This window comes from Calliopsis andreniformis, chromosome 9 (assembly GCF_051401765.1).
Source record: "Calliopsis andreniformis isolate RMS-2024a chromosome 9, iyCalAndr_principal, whole genome shotgun sequence".
NCBI lineage: Eukaryota > Metazoa > Arthropoda > Insecta > Hymenoptera > Andrenidae > Calliopsis > Calliopsis andreniformis.
In genome coordinates, this window is record NC_135070.1 from 12,339,312 (window position 1) to 12,360,070 (window position 20,759).

Consider the following 20,759-nt stretch of genomic DNA (forward strand, 5'->3'; position numbering starts at 1 on the left):
GGAACCAGGAATCGGAGTCACGATTCGCGAGTGGATCCGGTCGACACACACGTACTGTTAGAGGGGAACGGAGATTTGGACGTTGTACGTCAGGCCGAGTGGGAACGAGCGCGTTCGAAACGGTGCCAGCTGCGATCGAGCGAGCAATATTGCCGCGAAGAAGCCCGGACCGGGACTGACTGGCCATAGGATTCATTTGGGTCAGCGGCACAACGTAGTATAGCGAAGGCAGGGGCTCTGACTATACCGCCTGTGCTGCAGCGAGAAGTGAAGGTGCCACGGTGCGCGGGTATAACGGAGCTATCCTCGCCGCGCGCTTCGATTTTTCTAGCGATCCCGCGATGTATCGTCCTCTCGTTTCTCTAATGAATGCATATCTCGAGAAGCTCGACCAGCTTTCGATGAAACGATGAAAAAGGGCGTAGATGTCGTTTTAGTTGCTTTTAAGCTGCTTCTTGCAGGTTTCCGTGTTTCTTCGTTTGCAGGCGTGGAAGGGTGTAACACCTTGGGGGTAGTTGAGTTTGAAGATGGTTTTATTGTTGAAAAGGAAATATCTGAGGGACTGTGTTTTGTAATTTAAATGTGTTGTGTAGAAACACTTGTATACAGGGTTCTCGAGAACAGGTGGCAGAAGGTTTAAGAGTCGATTCTGCATGTTAAAATAAGACGAAGATAAAGAATATTGAAAATGCGTTTGAGACTTCGTTCCAGAATTATTAATTATTGAGAAAACGCCTAAGATATGCGTGAAATATGTCTGACTTTGGATTTATTATACTGTCGAGGTGTACTAGTCAGAGTATACGTAGCGAAATCAGTAGAAGAAGTATCGAGTCAGACACTACGGAATCAGTAGAATACGTCCCGTGTGAGGCAAGACGGAGTCAGTAGAATAAGTCCTGTGTCAAGTCTGGCAAAGTCAGTAGAATAAGTCCTAAGTCAGACACATTTCTAGCGAATTTTAGGCGTTTTCTTAATAATTAATAAATCTGAACTGAAGCTTTTAACGCAATTTTGTCGTTCTTTATTTTTGTTCTATCTTTATATGCAGAATCATACTTTCAAATTTCTGACACCTGTTATCGAATATTCTCTGTAGAACAACATGTATTCTGGTTACCTCGTGGTATCTTCCGATCCAGACTCGTCTACTCCTAACTGTGCACCTATTGTAAGGAATGAATTACGTAATCATATATGTCATCTTGGTCTTACAATTAGTAGACAAAAGTCCTCTTTAACGTGAATGGTATTTTTGGATCAATAACTAATTGTATGTTTTAGTGCATTGTTTGAAAACTGACTGGAGTCTTCCATAATTCATGTTATGTTTCATGTCTTCTCGTAGGCGAATGTAATGCGTGTACTGGAATGTATACTAAAGAGAAACAAATATTGTATGTATTTACGTACTATAAGTATTAAAATTACGAATGCGCATAAATTTTAGATTATAAGTCTTATTTTGCTCAACTTACACACATTTCTGCTTTGAAATATGTCATATAAAAATGTGTTAGCTTACTCGAAAAATCTAAAATCTTCAATTGTTATAAAATGTTAATTTATCATCTTATGGATTACGGAATTTCGCGCTCCGAGTCTGACTGCCTTACCGATCTAGAAATTCAGAGTTGATTTCAGCGACCTCTGTTAATGAACCTCTGTCAATTGAAGATACATTAAAGTGTACAGTGTTGCTAAATAAAAGGGATGCGAAACATTTTGATATCACCCTGACATTACTTATACGTCACTCTGACATCACACTGACGTCACTTTGATGTCACGTCTTCAGTAAAATAGTAAAACGAAGAAAGTCGAGTAGGGATACAGGAAAAATAAATTTCGTAAAAACAGAACACATAGATAAGAAGAATATTCTAACGCTTTATTTAACGTAATTCACTAATAATTCTGCTTTGGCTCCCACTAATCAGTATTTAAAAAATATATATATGTATCATACACAGTCGCTTATCTCTGAAGAAAAATATTTTCTGCAATCTCGCGAGGTATTCTCAGTTTCTCATCGATCTCATTCAATCATCACTCATGCTCTCAAGACTGGAAATGAAGGGGCATGGATGTCTTTGGTTTTAGTTCAACATAATGAGAATAATCAAGCTGCAAAACAACATATCGATTATTTACAAACGCCCTTTTAAAGGGGTAGGCATTGCCACGGTACAGTACGGGACAAAGGGGTGGTTTCCCTGCTGCCTTTGCGGTTCCATTATCCATCATGTCCCACAAGTCTAACACTTGGCAGCCTGGTGGTCTGTAACAGAAAGCACTCACTGGATATTGGAAGAGTTACTTCATTAAAATTTTAGAATTGTTATATTACAGATTCGCGAAACCAAAGCACAAGCGTTCCTCTAGAATAACATAACCGACGTGCATGTTCCTCAGGGTAAAGTACACCGATGCTACGTCCTTTCTACTAAAAATTTCATACACTTTCATTGTTCGTTCTCTGAAAACACAGGACATCCGATGGTAAGTATTAAAACCTAAGATGGCAATATCATGGATCCAAAAGTTTCCAGGATATGCACCTCATCTCCTTATTCTCGTAGTAAGGATTATTAACAATGGGTCTCCCAGTAGAGAGCATCAAGTTCGCCATGAGAGACATCTTGCCCGCAAACACCGCATGCTCAGGGGTGTTGTTCTTTATCCATTCGAACAGTTCTTCCTGGTCGATATTACTATATTCACCTGCACGAAGAAAAAAGACTAGTCTTGGAAAGTGGTCGAGGCTTCGTAGTGATGACCGTCGTTACCTATGATGCTTCGTTCTTCTCGTAGTCTCTCTAAACCATGGTAGGACATTGCTGATATCAACAAAACGGCGACAGCAGTTTTCATCAGGTCGTTTTTCAAGCCTAGCTTCTCCAAATACCTGTTGGCGCAAACTGTGCCAGCTATTATGCAGAGGTGGGGATTCATGAACAGTTTCAATCTCATGATAAACACAGCCAGTATGATGAAAGCGCCTGTTTGTAGGCCGTTGTAGGCTATATCTACGTCTATACACTTGGGGTACCCTCGGATTTTATAATTTCTATACCAGAAGTAAAGCGCTAATACACCTGCGAGTACAGCCAGTGGCAGAAGCAGAGTTTTCACGATTGCTTCGTAACTTTTGTACGGTAAGAAATCGAACTCGGCCGAACAAGTGTATAGCATTGTATGAAAATCCTTGTAATTCGTCAGCTTTGATTTTAATAAATTGAATACGTGTGAGTCGTTTTCAGTCACGAAAGAACAGCATGATTTCAAATATTTTGTACTGACTATTGTGAGAATAATTTCGAGAGCTGTTTGCAGTTTTGTACTCCAGAGTGGAGACAGCTGCTCGAATTCGTTTAAAATACTACTAGTGAATAAAAGACAGATGTATAAGGAGTAGATTAAAGGGGTGCTATCTGTGACACTGGTTGCTATCACGATAGACCAACCGTGAACTAAACAAATAACTCTGTAGAGATCATTTGGGATTATTTTCATCCATTTAAGTATTAGTACCGCAATGATTTGTGTTGTGAAAACAAAATGAGAAAATTGCCAACAGCATAGGCTAATTACTGTAGACATAACCATTTTCTGAAAGAATTATACTGTATGTTACATCATATAAAGTGTTCATAACTTGGTTTAGGACACTTGAATATTTCAACACACCAGGAGTAACTCCTTTGGTATAACTCTGAAGTCTTGCCGTGTATATTCTCTGAGTATCACAGTCAGCATGTACATCTGGTACAGTAGAACAGGGTATGCAAAACTTTCCCGCAGTGGGGGAGTCCACTGGACTCGAGTACATTCATTATGATTGTAGAAAAACAACAACACTGCAATAATTCCACTGCTTATGCTATTACCCAAGTACACAGCATAATAGAACAGTATAGCTACTGTAAATGTAGTGCAAAACCAGACAATTTCTAAGTAAAAGTAAACAGGGACACGTAAACCTTCACAGCTGGTAACTGGTGGCACACCTTCTCCTCTTTCTATCTAAAACCCATTCCTTTCTAGTTATCTGACAAAAAGAAACACTTACACTGTTTTTTCTAACTAATACAGAGTCAAGTTAATGAGACTATATCTTAATTTCACATGGAACAATAATAATTATTTGAAGCAATTGATCCCTTAGCACTGTGATTGCACATGTATTACAATAATAGTCCTCATAGTCTTTGTAGTTTTAATAGTTTATACTCACAACACATTATATTATATCGATGGAATTTTCAAACTTTCATTAATGAAATACAGAACTTTAGAATAGCTACTGTGACATATTTCTATTTTTTATGCCACAGATGAAGTAAAAGATTATATGAAAATCAGTGTATGCTAGAAGAATCAACAGCCTGTGATGCTTGACTCTGTATGTTTATTTACCACAAACAAGTCTCACTTGCCAACATTGTTCTATCGATATAATTCCCAGATTTTTGGTGCAGTGATACAGAAAGCCAGCTACTAGCTGTAAATCATTAATTCTTATTTTTTGTAGTTCTCATTATCTAACCAATGGAAGTCCACTGACTGGAGTACAGTACCTCTGGTAACAAGCTATATTTTCTAGCAGCATTAATAACATTCCCGTACTCTGAAATGTTATCGTGGCTGACCTTCCTCAACCCTTCCATGAATGTGTCTGATTCAGCGATCGTCTTGTAATAGGAATAATACATTCCCTGAGAAAAAAAAATAAATCATACCTGGTTCTGTCGCAAAACTTGTATCTACTTCTTAAACTTGACAGATGATCCTACCATTTCTGTGCGGAATGACATTTCTCTTTCAATTTCGGACAAGTGTGAGAAATTTCGGTCATTTTCAAAGAGCGTGGATACATGCCACCGGTGAAAAAACCCAAATGCTAAACCTGTTGCAATCGATGAAAGAAATTGATGTTAATTAGCCAAAAGAAGCAAACATAAAGGCATTTCTGAAGAAACAAACTCGTACCTATAAGATTCACTGCGAACTTGTATAAATTTATAGATCCACGCCGCGATCTCTCACCCTTTTCCGCCATTTTTGGTGATCGATTAGTTTTGATCAAAGAGTAACTGCATACAACACGCTCGTAACTGTACTGTGAAAATTCCGCATTGACTTTTCAGAGGGTGCTGTAAATCGTATACGCATTCCGTTCACTCTACCTAATACTCTTTGGTTTTGATCACATGACCACGAGAAAACCCTTTGCGCGCGACCATTCAAACGATTTGAAAATGGCTTCGATTGCCCGAAAATTAGTTTCTCTTTTATCGTTCATCCTACAGAATGCAATGCGTTAAGAGCATCAATTTTAACGTTAATTTCTTGATAAAACACGAAAATAAGTGTTACCAGTACATTTTTGGCTATAGCATATGCATATAGTATTGTTTTTATGTATTTTACTAGAGGAAGCTGAAGTCCCTCATTAGACCTAATCTTGATCGAAGTACATCAAGAATTTTTACAGAAAACACTAATGTATATTCAATTACAAATACAAACTACCAAAGAGTAAGTAACTAAAGTCTATAGAAAACTGTATATGATAAAATATTAAAAAACACATGATTTACAGTTCCAAAAACTTAAGTATAGAAATAGCACACGTTCGTTTGGTTATATTCTGTTTGCAGAGGTTTAGTGCTTCCACTAATGATTTAGTACATTTTCCTAAAATGGGAATTACTTTTCTTACGCTGTAAGTATTTTGATTAAAATTTGAACAAATATTTTGTAAAATAATTAGCTTCAGTAGCCTTTAACTTAGTTAAAAGCAAATTGCATATGTTCATTTCCGCCCAGTGTACTTCTTCATTGATATCTCTATTTGGTAGCTAAATTGCCAAGATGTCAGTGCTACTCCCATCTTCTTGTAAAATGAATTTCCTTCGTCGAAAAACATTCCTACGGCCCTGCATGCGCGCGTATCGCCAAGCGTGCATTGGCACTCCCGCTATCGATCAGTCGCGTGCTAGTCCACCGTGACATGGAGGATCTCCTGCTGCAGATCGTCCGAGAATCGAGCAATGCAAAATTACAGAATTTGCGGAAATCGGCGCAGGAAGCGTATGGTGAGCTAATTTCGAACAATTTTTCGAAATCAAATAGTTTTTATATTACCATTGCCACGAAACATTAACATCCCTTCCCTCAAGTCGAACCTGGGCAGTGCTCAGGATAATTAGTCTCGCTAAACGTCACCTTATTTACTGTCAATTTATCAGTTCATAGTTAATTGTATCGCAAAATATACTTCACTTCAATATTTTGCCTATCTCTATGGGAATTAATTCAAAATTTCTATGCAGATTTCCTGGATAAGCAGCAGGGGTTGCTACGTGATCCACCCCACGAGCTGCGAGCGAAATGTCTACATACCTTTCAGCTAGCATTAGAAACGAAGAGGAGCAAGTTCGTCGCGTTCGGCCTGTCGGGATTACATGTGCGTACTCCAACGACATTTTAATTTCTCGATGTCTGCATTGTACGTCTGTAGTGCCGCGTATATGTGAAGAACACATCCGCTGGCGGGAAGGAACATTGCGATAAAGCCATATCGAAGAGCAGCTGTGACACTTGAAACTGTGTTAGCTGGGGTGTTCCTTGTGTTTCCTGCTGTCCTTTAAATGAGTCGAAGTACCGCAGAAACTTCCTTCTCAGAGTACACTATAGCAATATAATTTCCTTTCGAACTAAACATTTTTTTAAACTTAAATTCACCTTCCATTGATGAAACGAATTTTTAGAAGCCTCATAAATTTATTAGTTTGTGGTGACTAATAACTAGTAATTAATGATAGTTTTTTAAATTTACTATTTATATATATCGTATTATAATGAACACAATTTATCGTTAATTCAGAAAATGTTGAGGGATGACAGATTTCAGTCACCCTATGAGCCAGAGGACGACTCTCTCTGGCTACCCGCGCAAATGTTGCACGCGATGGGTTCTATCCTGTCTCAATCAGACGATACGCAGACGGATATGCTAAAAGTGAGTCTATACTCAGTAAAAGTTTTTCAAATTAATAAAAAGAAAAATTCCTCATGCTCTGAATATTTCTTAGGTTTTATTACAAGTGGCTTGTTCTTCGTACTGGACGATGAACGGCCGCTTGATAATCGCCATTCTCACTACCTGCTGCGAGGCTTTCGAAAATGGGAATCAGGCAGTAAGGACAGCTGCTCAGGCTGCAACCAGCCAAACTCTGCGATCCTTTTGCCTGTTTCTAGGTAATCAATCGCATTAATAATTACCACCATATGTGCAAATACAGTGATAGCCTTTAGCGCTTATCAAATAGACCAGTTGTCAGACAAAAGTTTGATCGATACCTTTCGCGTGACGGTGGAAGGTTCTTAGAGGATTCCGTGATTATTGCTATATTTCCATTTAGTAACACGAAGCTTCTCAGATTCCTTCACAGGGGATTAAAGAAATAACGAAACGATGTTTTTAATTACAGATGAAGAGTGCCAAGAAATGGACGAGAACGCTAAGAAGAATAAAAACGTTTGGGAAAGGGGGGTGTCCTGTTTCAACGAGGCTCTGCCAATACTTCAGTATATTTGTAGCAAGCTGGACGAGGCTCAAAAGTAGGAAAATAAAAAACTAATTTTGTTAAACGACTGCATTGTCCGATTATAGGAAATCCTGTTCTAGCAACGGTAGGAATGGAAACACCGTGGTATTTCTTCTGGAGTGTCTGCATACCCTGATTTCCTCTCTGCCGCAGAAGATTCACACTAACGCACATTTCACTACCTTCCTTTGGCAGAAGTTCTGCCCAGCTTTGATAGCATTCCTGGGTACACCGAGAGTGGATAAAACCTTTACTTCCAGGGAAGGAAAGGAGAACGAGTTGGGAAGGGGCTCTGGATACTTGGCTACGTCTTTGAGTTTTGATAGCCATCAGGCAAAGACTGTCTACAGGCACGTAGATTAAATATTAATAATAAGCTCCATTTTTTGATGTCTTCAATGGTAATCATCCTTAGTGAATATATCAAATTAGACTGACCACTTTTTTTTACATTTACAGCATTGGAACAGAGCTAGTTCGATTAGTAGGCTGCGTAGGTCCCCTTCGACCAGTTCTTGAATCAGTATTTCACAGAATGCTATTATACCCGCCACCTCAGCAACGCCTAGAATCTTTGAAAGCCTTGAAGGAGCTTCTCCGTAGTCCCAGCAGAATGGTAGACTTTTCTGGGCCATTATTAGTGGAGGAGGACAGGTCTAGTCATATTCAAAGCGACATGGCGCTGATGAGGCTGTAAGTGAATGTTTCGGGCTTAAATAATTTAATTCTGGAAAAATAGACTATTCCAGCAATATTTTCTTCAAACAGAGCGATGGACTCGATCGAAGAATCAACGACTGGTGGTTTGAGTATCCTCCATGCCAGTGTTTCGTGTGTGGTTGCTATGCTCTCAGCGCTCCAGGAACTATGTGAGGGCAAGGCTATCAGTCACACTTATACATGCACGATCAATAGTCTATACGAGGACCTAGAATCCTGCGATTATAGAGGGCCTTTGACATACCAAAGCATGGCACGGCTGCCAAAAACATATAGGTAAACTATGATAACTCCATTTCAAGTTGGCATTGAACTGAACAATTGTCTTCAAATTCTTCTATTAATTTCTTCAGAGAACAGTTAGAGCTTATGAAGAAAGGAATTGGTTCAGACTCAGATTCCTCTGGTCATGGACCATCAGAGGACGGTGACTCGACGGATACTGAAGGACCTCAGAACGAATCTGACGAAGTCCAAGAGGAGAACAGCTTGGAGGACACTGATTACGCCATGGAAAACGAAAGGGAGAGACTCAGACTGGAGAAGCTTCCTAAATGTCTTCACGTTGGTCGTCAGGTTGCCGACGAATGTAACGTTGATATGGAGAGGCACAATGCTAGAAGATTCGTTAAAACTCTAAGGACTGATTTAATCCCCATGGTGCTGAGCCTCAGGAGCAACATAGAAGTTGATGAAGCGTTACAGAACTTTGCTTCGGAATATTGCCAAGGTAGGATATTCTTCTATGTTTGACATAAAAATGCTTTTGTTCAGAAAATAAAGGAAAGTGTGCTGCATCCTTAGGAGTCTTCACAACCCAGCAGAAGATCCAGGAACAGACAGATATCAGCACAGATTCGTGTGCTTTGATCACCATCATGAATGCTGATGGTATCTACTTAGCCACCTATGCGGCGTTACTTCTTAATTTGAAGTTGATTAGGATCAATTATTATCATGAAGAGAGTCGTCAGATTCCTGTCAGTGAGGTACCAGTCCATCTCCAATATTTCCACTTTAAATTCCCATATTATCTTTAGTAACTATTGTTGAATTCTTTAGGAACAATTTGTGGAAGAAGTACACGGATCTGGAGTACTGGTTTATCTCTCAGCTACTTGGCTATCTGAACTGTATCAGCAGGTATTAGCGTGCAATCTGCTTGAGAAGTGTGGCTATAATCCTCATTATACAGAGAACAACGCTTTGATAAACGTCCTTACAGGTACCCACAGAAACTGCTTATAAGATAAAAAAGGAATTCTTTGAATTTTAATTAATTTAAATTATATTTTTTAAGATATCGATGGAATTCCTGGCAGTCAAAGAGGAGGACAAGTGTTGTCTGATTACATAAGATTAGAGAAAGCTCAATTATCTCGAAGTGAACCAACGCCAGAAGCTGAGGCAGGTGCTAAGCTCTCAAGAAGAGTACTGACTTGCTGCTGGGGAAGCATGATGACTGTTCTCACGACAGGATTGAATCCTCCAAAGGAAGAGAACAGTAAGGGGATTCTGAGCAGGGATGGGGGTAGAAGAGGCATTAGGGACACTGTTGTTCTATCTCTGGAAGGTCTCCACAAGGCTGCAATCTTGAGCAATATACTTGGTCAGTAAAATTATCTAATATTTTTTCTATAAAAGCTACAACGAAGTATTATTATTTTTCTTTTCTTGCTCTTCAGGTTTGCAGAATCGTTGTGGGTCCATCTTTGCTCTCCTAGCGAAAGCGGCCTGCACAGAGCAATCTATATCTAAGATCACTCGAACAAAGGATGTTCTTCGTCTAAAATTGCAGAATAGAGCGACCAATATTCACACTTCGCACGCATTGAGCATGGACGTACTTTTGGGCAAAGGTTTGGAGCTGAGCAGTCACGGTAGCGATTGCTGGCCACATGTTTTCACGTAAGAAACCACTAGCTATTCTTCTAATAGACCTTTAGCTTTCGATTGAAATTATATGATGTTAATCTGTTCTGTAAACAGGTGCTGTTTATACGTGAGCAAGCTGGAGCACGATTTCTTCGGAAGAAATCAGAATCCATCATTGCCAAAGACTCAGCAGAAGAAAGAAAAGAAAGAGAGCACTAATAATGATCCCAAGGGAAGCCAAGACAAGTTGAGATTAAGTTTTAATATCGTTGACGAGGAAGAGACTTGGTAAAGCAACATATTCTAAATTCTTCTTCAGTCTCTCAAATAAAAAGAATTTTTACTTAACAGACTATTTTTGCAGTGTTGATGTCTACAGTTTTCTATCAAGTCCATATACGCAGAATCCCAGTTCGGACACGATCCCAGAAATTATTCAGGAATCAAACGCAGATAGTCAGTTCAATGGTATTCTTCCTGCTGACTATGCAGCGAAGATAGTCTGCGTTCTATCTCAACAAGTGGACAGACTGTTTGAAAATGCTGCGTTGAAACTGAACCTTCGAGCTTTGTGCTTATTCCTGACTGCTCTATGCAAGGCTAGTAAGGCACAATTGTTTAAGACCACAGATGGTTTGAAGGATAATAAGAGATTTTGGTGGAGGAGAAGCAAACCTAGAGAAAATGAGATGAATGTCCTGCTCCTGGCTCGGTTGGGTGAAGTTATGTTGAAGTGTGTGAAGAGTGGAAGACCTCTGATCCATATAATGAGGGTAACAAATTTTCTTCGAGACTCTCATCACATGAAATGCTGAAGCTGAAGCTTGCACTATTCGTTCATTATTTTATTTCAGGTTTGGAGTATTCTGGGCCCACATTTTATGGAAGCAGCGTGTCATAAAGATCGCAGCATCTCTAAGAAGGCTGTTCAATGCATTCATGATTCAATGGCAGCTTTGCTGAACGAGCAAGTGGAATTGCCACATTTCCACTTCAATGAAGCACTTTTCAAGCCCTTTGAGAACCTCTTGTGCTTAGAGCTATGTGACAGTGACGTACAAGATCAAGTAAGTCAGATTTGAAATCCATCTTCATTAGACTTGGTAGCTTTTCCTAAATCAATTTTTTGGAATCGATTCAAGGAGTTGATAAATCTATTTTCTGCTAGATTGTCAGCTGTATCTGCGAGTTCGTCGAGACCAACCGAACAGAGATCAGATCAGGGTGGCGACCTCTATTCGGAGCATTGCGCGTGGCCTCTGTCGGTAATTCAGATTCTGTTGAATCGGCGCCCCTGTTGGAGGTCTTCAGGGTCTTCCTGTCAACAGACAATACCTTGGTGTTCGCCAACGCAGCGCTAGATTGTATCCTCTGCTTGTTGAGGCACGTGAGGGGTATCGGAGACGCGGAGGGTCACCAAGATGACCAGGATCAAGTCGATGTTCTAGAGTCCAGGCGAATGAGACTCTGCGTGGAAAGTCTCAAGTACCTGTTGAGCTGCAGCGACATCCTGGCTTCAATGTATGGCATGCCAGCTTGTCCTATCTTCCACTCAGCTCAGAGGATTCAAGTCTCGACTATTCCCCAATACGTCGACCCCACCATACCTAATTCAGAGCTGATTAGATTTGAAAAACACGCTGAATCGATTCAGGAGACATTCCCTGAAAGACCTCACGACGTCCTGATGGACAATGTCCACAGTGTGACGACACTGCAAAGCATGGACAAGCCCAGTGGCATTTTGAGGGTTTGGTACATCTTAATCGAGGGCTTGGCTAGCGCCACCATGATATGTCCCAAACGTTATCAACCACATACGCTGGAAACCCTGTTCCATCTGCTAAGAGATACACTGAATGTTCCTGGACCAGCGTTTGGATTATACTGCGTTAACCATTTGCTGCTTCCCATGGTTCAGAATTGGCTGAGAAAGACGTCAAAGATTTTCAGAGGCTGGGATAATTTTGCACCCAACTTTAAGCAGTGTTGTGGACTCACGACGGACTTAGTTGTGGATTACTTGACTCACTTACAAGGTGTTTGAGTAATATATGCTTTCAAGGAGTAAATCCTTAGCATGCCCACAGGAAAGATGTAGAATTCTGAAATGTTTGAACCTGATGACTTCTAGGTCCTGAGGTTGTTCGGAACGACGCTTATCTACCGGCTACGACGCTGATGTTGAAGCAGCTTTTGCTGGTGATGGCGGAGTGCGTCGTCCAGCCCACGGAGAGCATAGCTCGTTTAGGTTGCGCTTGTATCAGGTAAATTTTTCAATTAAATATTCCTTCACCTACCAGACATTCCAAATAATCCAATCTACAAGCTTCAAATGAAGCTACTCGGGTGATCAAAAGAAATATGGAAGGAATCATCCACTCTCAGTAGAACTCAACACCTACAACTCCAACCCAGTCAGCCACAAATCAAAGACGCCTCTTAAAGGCAAACAGAGTCAAAGCCCGCTTGGAGTCAGCGTCGATGACTCAGTATCGAATTAAGATCACTGGCTCGCAAAGAAGGCACTCCATCATCGACACCAAGTCAAATCCAGATTTCCAAAGCTGACCCAGATCGACCTGCTCCTTCGACGCGAAAACAGACCACTGAAAAATAGAAAAGAGTCCAGTCGAAGACCGACGAGTCTCATTCAAGATTCACTCTTAATTTGTCGAAGACTGCCTAAAACTGATAGATGATACAGACACAGCTATTCCTCTAGGACTCCAGGACGAAGGGGAACGATCAGAAGAGAGGAAGGGTGAATCATAACGCGGAGGTTCGATGGAATGTACATCGACGGAGGTTAGATATATCGTTGTTACAGGCGTAGCGTGCGTGTAAGATGATAACGAAGCTTGACAGGCTGTCCGGTGGGATAAGGTAGCCACCGACACTCGACACCCCTGGAGCGTCGTGCCAACAATACACGCGCAACAAAATGCGTGTGGAACTCACACAGACGGAACAGCCCCCGTCTTTCTCTGCCTCCTGCCCGGCTGTATCCATTCGCGCGTTTTCTCCGTATTAATGCACGGCGTACATCGAGCTGTGTAATTCAATCCTGGCCGGGGTCGATCGCGAGGTATCGATGTACAGGCGTGCGCGGAGTTTAAAAACGGGACAGGTTCGCGGGCAGATAGCTAGCCTGGCACTGAATGACGAACGGGATCCTGAGCTGAAATCCTAGAGTCACCCACTTCTCTGGGAGACCCGGAGCTGCGTTTGTTCGACTCGCTCAGCTCTTTTCTACGAGCACTACTGGTCGCCTGGAGAGCCCTGATTATTGAAGCATCTCAGTCAAGGATGATCCAGTTGGATGCCTCAGAATGACTGACTGCTTCCATGAACTTGAACATTCTGTAAAGCGATGAATCTTGTCGTGATGAGAGGGGGAGGTTTGAACTTGTCGTTGGCTTGCAAAGTGTCTTGGATAGACAGACTGAAGACGGACCCTATATTCTATATTTGATTAGATTCTTTTGTTAATACAAAGATGCTGGGGCTGCTAGAAGCTACTATTGTATGATCGTGGGAACAGTTGATTGAATTCTATGTTTAAAGATGATATTATAGCCTTGCAATCTTGAAGTTCTTTTGATGTCTAAGAAGATGACTCTAGCAATCCAAATATTTCAGATGAATACACTTAAGGGCCCTAGGTCTCAATAGTCCTTCAATAGTCTCAGATTTCTGAAACTATCCAACTGACTCGAATATCGGGAATAAATTATTTCGCGATTTTGGAGACGTTGGTCATTTTAAGAGCTGAGATGATGTCTGTACAGGCACGTTCTCGTGAGCAGCGGGCCGCTTCTCACCCCAGAACAATGGGAGGTGTGTGGCGTCGCCTGTTACCGTGCCTGTTCCAACTCCCTGCAAGAGCTGCACCAGCTGACCATGGCTTTCTTGCCGAGATCCGAGTCGTTTTACGGTGACGTTGCTCAGGTCAAGGTTGCAGCGCGACGGGATGCAACCGTGGAGGAGTCGGAACGACTGCGACAGCTCGCCGCCCAGGTAGGTTCCTTTCCTGTTGCACTTCTGTACGTCCGAACCTCTCTATCTTCTCCGAAGGAAAATTCTATCACTTCTGGCTGTTTGACGTTCGTTGTGCTTCTTTTTGTGTCTTCACATTCGCCACGAGTTCGCAGCCGAGCGTGTCCATTCGACGATTATTCCAATGTTCCCTTACTGTATCTAAATTCTGTCGCTTTTCTCGTGAAATCGGCTGACACTGTCGCTCGCGATTGCTTCGCTCCTCGGCAATCGTCCTGTGGACGATCCTGATCGCGACGCAAAGAAAATGCCGCGTTTTGCTCGCGCTGAATTCGTTCGATTCTGGAACCTCGAATCGGCGAGGTGGCGTTTGAATGAGTGCGAGAGAGTGTCGTGCACGTAGAGAGTAATTATCGGCAATTGCCAGTGAGAGAGAGACACGTGGTGCCCTCCTGACCTGACTTGCTCCCAGGTGAGCCAGCTGCGCGAGGTATTGTCTGCCATCAAGAGGCAGAATGCGGCGTCACTGCCGACGACACCTTTCCAGGATTCGATGACCATTGAGACGACACTGATCGACCAGCACACTACCTCCTACTCCGTTGGTTGTAGGCAGCACACGACACCCCTCGATTACACTAACACTACGTCGAACACGGGCCCCCATTGGCTCTAGCCGTCCACGGTAACTCATGTCATGGATTTTAAGAACGATAGGGAAACAACAGAAGGCAAACAGACGAACGAATGTTACGCATCGATTTATAGTTCTATTGCGTGAACTCTATGAACGATCGAAGAACGAGCCAGGATCCGACGTGATCCGTATCGCGATCTGACGAGCGATAAAGACTCGCCGCGTGCTCGTCGTCGACAGGCCTGCTATCGATCCACGTTCTTCGCGATTCAATTACTGCAACTACCGCTTTCTGCCTCCGAAACACGGCTTTCTCGGAGGATCGTCCTTGCACTCGCAAATTGTGATCGTAGTCGACTAGATTCAGATTTTCTATATTTTTTGCATCGTCGTGCCTCGTGATTCGTGCGCTTTGCGTGTGTTCGAGCTTGCATTTGTATGGCTGATTCGGCATACGGCGGTATAGAATCGAGCTTCTGAATTTGAAACTATTTTAGAAACAGAAGCGTTGCCACTTGGACGAGATCGTTGCTCGAGATCTATGCCGCTGTGCAGCGTTGCAATTAGACGAATTGTCAGAGTGTTGGAGAAAGAGAAAAGCTAAAGAAAAGAAAATTTTTGTACGAGACTGCGTATTTTGTCAATACACATTCGTGTTTCTTGATGCGTGTTTTTGTATCGCTCCATGTGTTCGATGCGCACTGTGTTCAAATACAAACGCCTCCATTCATCAGCTGATTCGTTCTTGTATTGCACCCCTTTGAATTCCCTTAATCGGCCTTCGCGACGGGAATTTGATGGAAAGGACGGAGAGGAATCGGGGCGAGCCTGTCGATGCTGCGGGACGAAATGATTGGCAATCGATCACCTCGTTTAGATGTTTGCACTCGCTGGTAGAAGGCACAGGTCAGGCTGCAGAACCTCCTCGACGAGGTCCTTTCTCGATGGAATTCGTCCTCGCCCGAGGAATCCCTTGAAGTCGAACGATGATCGACTCAGGAATTCCGAGGAGATTTTCAAGTATTTTTAACTTTTATTTCAATCTTTACGATAGAAAAAAATTAGCACAGAAATAATTGAATCTCAATGTGATTAATTGGTGACGATTCCTGACGCGCGACAAATTGTAATATAATGAATTAAGCAACGAAGGACCCCGTCGTTGGCCGAGATATCATTTAAACTCAACTTGGCACGGTCTTGCGTATCACCATTAAAATCCATGGCTTGAGTCCATGGCTAGAATTTCACTGTCACATAATATGTACGTGATGAGATATACGACACCTACTTCTAGAAGCTGCAGCTTTCGTAGAATGCACACGTATTTACTGATCGAGAGCGCGATCGATCGCGTTTGGTCGAGCCATAGAACCGCCCTCGATAACGAGATACGATTATTCACATGCGGAGCGTCCATCCATTAGTCACGGCATCACATCATTGCAACAGACTCCAGACATCACGCGCGATTCTTTTTGTAGCTTCTCGAACTGAACATTTCTAGTGATAATTGAATGACTAATGAATAAATAAACATAGAATATTGTGAGAAGCTTCGAGGATCTACGAGGAATGGCGCGATGTAAGGCAGCCCTTGGTGCCTTGAAGAATTTCAGTTCTTATACTCGTTGCTCCAGGTGTTCCTCCTGGAGGAACAACGCACTGAAGAAACGTCAAGAAAACCCGACGACAGGTCCTACGTGTTCCTTCTGTATCCACCTTCGGTGGGTTCTACTCTTAACCCTGACCTCTACATCGTCAGAGTTCAGCTCAGGGCACTGGTGGTCGGCCTTCTGGTTCACCAGATGCTGCTTCACTGCATCGCCAGTGTCCTCTTGCAGGGAGCTGACTCTTCCTTTCCTAGGTAGGTATTATTACATACTGTGCTATTTGACCACTATTTTCTGGATTTACTCAGAGTGAAGGAGTTCAACGCTATACGTGAAATGTGTCTGACCTAGGACTTATTCTACTGATTTCGCTGTGTCTGACGTGGCTACTCACGCTGGCAGTAGAATAAGTCCTAAATCAGACACGTTTCATACGCTTTTTAGACACTTCCTAAAATATCTTTGACACGTTGGATTATAGTTTATCTCACGTGATACCGCACTCAACACCCTCGTCATCGCCAAAAGCTTTCACCTCTGGCTACCTCTCGTACCTAACCACCCACCATGTGGATCTTTTCCTTTCGGCACTGGATCTCTCTTACGCAGCTGCCTTGAAGTTCGACTGTCGCCCAGGCTTAAAATTCTTAGTTCAAAAAGTGGCCAATCTCCAGCAGCCAGCGAACCTCTATCGCCAAGCTGGAGCAGCATGGACAGTAAAAGTCGTCACTCTATTCGAGCTATGTCTCCGTGAAATAGAGAAAACCGATGCTACTTTGGAGACTGTGAAATCACTGCTGACTTCGAGTCCTAATGACAGAGAACGCCTGAGGGGTTCTAGCCATCGAAAGCTCTCAAAATATCTGAGACAATTGCGTACTACCTTTGAAGATCTTTGCGAGAGCTACGTGGAAGTGGTCCTGGACGAAGATGGAAAGCACACAAAAGTGGATAGCTTCTCTGAGAGGAAAATATTCTTATTGGTGGCTCAGCCAGATGATTTCCCAGAGATCACGAGGAAGGAACCCATCAATGACAGAATTGTGGCTACTCTAGCTTCAGTAGAATCACCAGCAGGAGAGTCAGAGGGATTAAGAGAGCCAGGGGTGTCTGAGAACCAAGTGAACCAAGAGGAACAGGAGGAACCAGAAGAAATAGAGACCTATAGTCCAAATCTGGATGATGAAACTGGGTTAGAAGAGCTTGTGCCCGACTGTGAGGACGATATGAGGCCCTTCAGGCTGTCTGACTTAGCAGTGGAATACTCTACTGACTCTGGTCCTCCATCCGAACCAGAGACCGACGACTCAAGGCCAGTGTCCAGACTGGGCTCCGTCACAGAGAAGATTGTCTACCTTGATCGATCTGGTGGTACCTCCAGCGAGGGGTACATCGATGGGAAATACGATTCAACCACTCCAGCTCCTCCAAGAGTGACAAACGATATCGGTCAACTATACTATAAACTAGGTTCTCTACGAAGAACAGAGTCCGCTGACTCTCTTGAGACTTCCATGCCAGACGTAAAAACAGGGAACACTAGTTTAACATTCGAAGAGATCTCCTCATATCAGAGATCAAAATTAGAGAGAAGAAAAAGCGACGCTTGTTTACTGTCACGCCGAAGCTCTCTGAGATTTATCATTCCCAGCGAAGTGGAGGACTACAAGAGGTTCTCGCGCTTTGATTCCAGCAGCTTGAGGTGCAGGTCAGTGATGGAGTTGAGGAAAAGAGGAGGCTCTACTGTATCTAACTCATCTCATGATCTCGATATGTCTCCACGTATCGCCTCGAAACTCGTCGAGAAAGAGGAGACCAGTTCACCGAAGTTTCTTGATAACATCGATGAATTGTTGCGCGACTATGAGCGCAGCAAAAGGGGATTTAGAACTAATCCATTCTTGAGAAACGATGCAGAGGAGCCGAGCGTTGAGAGTCCAGAAATTCCAACGCAGGAAAATGCGTTCCAGAGAAAAACGAATATCTATAAAGACAGTGAAGCACACAGGAAGGCTTGGGCGGAAACTCTGAGCACTGTGCTGGATTGGACTCTGGCCTTGCCGGTAAGTTGAATATATTTTTTGACTGTTCATTTGTTCAATGCAATATAGATAATTTCGATGTCAGAAACGTGTCAAAATGTTGGATGTTTTACAGGATGATCAACTAACTCCATTACTTCCGGTTTTCGTGAGCGGCGTAAGGATCCTCACTAGGCATGCAGTGGACCAGGTCCTCAAGCAGCGTCTGTCAGCCCTCTTCCACCGAATTGCTATACTATACGGGTTGACGAGCAATTAGGGACAGCTTCAATACATCTGGGAACAGATGTATTTTCACAATTCTCTTTGAAACTTACACTCGTCATTTCTGAGTAATGACGAGGATCGAGGTCGTCAGACACTGGACAAACTCTGAGAAGATCTCTCGTCAAATCAAATTATTTTGTTCCATCGAAGACTTCCGCAGCCCTATCGTCAAAGTGTGAAACGGCGTTTATGTTCGGAAGAACTTAGAACATTGGTTCCAGTCAATAGATGAAGGAACGTCCTTCGAGGAAACGTTGTTAGACTGATCATAGTCAATCTATACCTAGATAATACATTCGACATGTGAGGTCAGGGATATCAAGAGTTGAAGAACATAGGTTCTCATACTTTGAGGAACATTTCCATCTGAATTTCTTCTAATAAGATGACTCATATCTATAATACAGAAAAATTCTTCGAAGAAATCTTCATTTCTACGAGAAACGAGAACAGAGTTCACTCTCCTTGAATTTTCATGGTCTTCATAGTTACTAAAATCGAGGACCACTTGGAGACATCACCCTGGGGGTCAAATGTGACTACTGATCTTTGCAGTGGAATAGTGAAGGATACCAAAGGAAGCCAAGGAATACTAGAAGGATACCAAAGGAAGCCAAGGAATACCAGAAGGATATAAAAGGAAACCAAAGGAGACCAGAAGTCCCGTGTACACGATCGACAATAGTCGATTCTCTATTCTGATTGAGGCGAAGAAACGATGTCCCGTTTTCATCGAGCAAACGTCGCTTGTATCCTAGCTTCGCGTTCAGGCGCGTCGACATGGAGGGACAAGGATTTTATTTATGATCCCGCTTTGCACGCACATCTCTCGATTCTCATTTTATGCTCTTTGCGCTTAACTGTAATTTGCGGTCCAGCTCGCAGAGTCCGATGTACCAGCCCCGCTTCCAGACTCCAACACGCGTCGCGCGAGCAGTTCGACGCGGATTTCGCGAGCTGGAACGGTTTCCTATTGTCGATTCGCCAAATAGAATTCTTCAAGACTTCGAAAAAGATTCGAGAACTGGGGACGAAAATCCAGCGCTGATTCTTGAACGCGTACTGAATGTTTTCTTTCCTTGGGGGTAGATTTCTAAAGTTTTTTTCGGTGATCTGTAGGATACTTTTTAAGTGGTGATAGATGTTTTAAAGAGTGATTTTTTCAATCGCAAAGAGGAAAGAAGGTAATTTTGAAGACGTGATAAACTAAGTATTATGCGATAATGTTTTTCTTCAGTTTCTTCAAACTTACTCCTCTCTGAAGCAGTGATATAACTATGCAGCATTCTTTATTATTAAAATTGAACTTTCATTCTCCATTACCCTATTATTCAGGCGACATTCAAAAATCAGTGCTAATTACAAAAAAAGAGGAAGGCTTAATTAGCGAGATAAAATGTTAGAAATGTTATTGTTCCCATAAATGAAAGGATTTCGAGGGGAATCCATAAGAGAGCCTTCGAATTTTGCCAAAGAATTTGTGGACGCGAGGAAAACTATAGTAGACAGGTAAAACTACTGATAATAATGTTATATTTTATTGTAAATAGTATTATTGACGCTGGTCCATCGACAGTGGCGATAAACGAGAAAGAAGCTAGATATTTTTATCGTTAATTTTCGTGTTTCTAATGTTTAGCGAGCGAGTAGTCGAAATGGTTTCGGTTAATTTATTGCTTCGATATATAATATTGTACGTATATTTTGTATATCGTTTATAAGGTTGACGATGGAAGAAAGAGTAATTATCGACTGTTGTATAAAACGACCATTCCAACCCAAGTACCCGCCATTCTGTCCTGAATTACCTTCAGTGTGTTGTAAGTATTTTTGAGCGTCAGATTGTCTAACGAAGAAGCTAAAATCACAGGAGGGTTTAATAATTGATAATAAAACGTGCCTACGTAGAACCATGTTCTTTCGAAAATGAACTCGATCCCATTCTTTAAAGTCTGAACGCTCTGCCTACGTGTAGTGAGCCACTGTACGA

General features: G+C 42.3%; 2 protein-coding genes across 5 annotated transcripts; one reads left to right on the forward strand and one right to left on the reverse strand.

Annotated features, from left to right (window-relative positions):
* Nucleotides 1-1,876: 1,876 nt before the first annotated feature.
* Nucleotides 1,877-5,125, reverse strand: LOC143183833 (C-mannosyltransferase dpy-19). Of its 3 annotated transcripts, XM_076385575.1 has the most exons (9): nucleotides 4,993-5,125; nucleotides 4,797-4,909; nucleotides 4,581-4,718; nucleotides 4,436-4,504; nucleotides 3,691-4,026; nucleotides 2,790-3,612; nucleotides 2,562-2,724; nucleotides 2,351-2,479; nucleotides 1,877-2,281 (listed from the first exon to the last, which is right to left on the reverse strand). In XM_076385575.1, exons 1-9 carry the CDS (start codon nucleotides 5,060-5,062, stop codon nucleotides 2,062-2,064), a joined length of 2,061 nt encoding a protein of 686 aa, XP_076241690.1. In that variant the 5' UTR covers nucleotides 5,063-5,125; the 3' UTR covers nucleotides 1,877-2,061. The 3 variants fall into 3 exon arrangements, with proteins under 3 accessions (XP_076241690.1, XP_076241691.1, XP_076241692.1); XM_076385576.1 differs by lacking the exons at nucleotides 4,797-4,909; nucleotides 4,993-5,125 and having other exon boundaries at nucleotides 4,440-4,504; nucleotides 4,581-4,646; XM_076385577.1 differs by lacking the exons at nucleotides 4,581-4,718; nucleotides 4,797-4,909; nucleotides 4,993-5,125 and having other exon boundaries at nucleotides 3,691-4,022; nucleotides 4,436-4,471.
* An 891-nt stretch (nucleotides 5,126-6,016) lies between these two features.
* On the forward strand, nucleotides 6,017-18,769 carry LOC143183256 (brefeldin A-inhibited guanine nucleotide-exchange protein 3). 2 transcript variants are annotated; one of them, XM_076384769.1, is made up of 22 exons: nucleotides 6,017-6,101; nucleotides 6,339-6,472; nucleotides 6,893-7,027; nucleotides 7,101-7,266; nucleotides 7,500-7,629; nucleotides 7,682-7,966; nucleotides 8,076-8,309; nucleotides 8,385-8,612; nucleotides 8,690-9,066; nucleotides 9,141-9,325; nucleotides 9,399-9,561; nucleotides 9,637-9,945; nucleotides 10,022-10,244; nucleotides 10,326-10,499; nucleotides 10,576-10,984; nucleotides 11,066-11,278; nucleotides 11,380-12,250; nucleotides 12,346-12,478; nucleotides 14,003-14,231; nucleotides 16,488-16,714; nucleotides 16,942-18,523; nucleotides 18,618-18,769. In XM_076384769.1, exons 1-22 carry the CDS (start codon nucleotides 6,017-6,019, stop codon nucleotides 18,759-18,761), a joined length of 6,636 nt encoding a protein of 2,211 aa, XP_076240884.1. In that variant the 3' UTR covers nucleotides 18,762-18,769. The 2 variants fall into 2 exon arrangements, with proteins under 2 accessions (XP_076240884.1, XP_076240885.1); XM_076384770.1 differs by having other exon boundaries at nucleotides 7,706-7,966.
* Nucleotides 18,770-20,759: the final 1,990 nt, after the last annotated feature.

Coding starts and splice junctions, on each gene's coding strand:
- LOC143183833 (XM_076385575.1), bottom strand. CDS start 5,062: ATGGCGGAAAAGGGTGAGAGATCGCGGCGTGGATCTATAAATTTATAC. Junction 4,719..4,796: donor TGTCATTCCGCACAGAAATG/GTAGGATCATCT, acceptor TTTTTTTCTCAG/GGAATGTATTATTCCTATTA. Junction 3,613..3,690: donor TACCAAAGGAGTTACTCCTG/GTGTGTTGAAAT, acceptor TAATTCTTTCAG/AAAATGGTTATGTCTACAGT.
- LOC143183256 (XM_076384769.1), top strand. CDS start 6,017: ATGGAGGATCTCCTGCTGCAGATCGTCCGAGAATCGAGCAATGCAAAA. Junction 10,985..11,065: donor CTCTGATCCATATAATGAGG/GTAACAAATTTT, acceptor ATTTTATTTCAG/GTTTGGAGTATTCTGGGCCC. Junction 18,524..18,617: donor ATTGGACTCTGGCCTTGCCG/GTAAGTTGAATA, acceptor GATGTTTTACAG/GATGATCAACTAACTCCATT.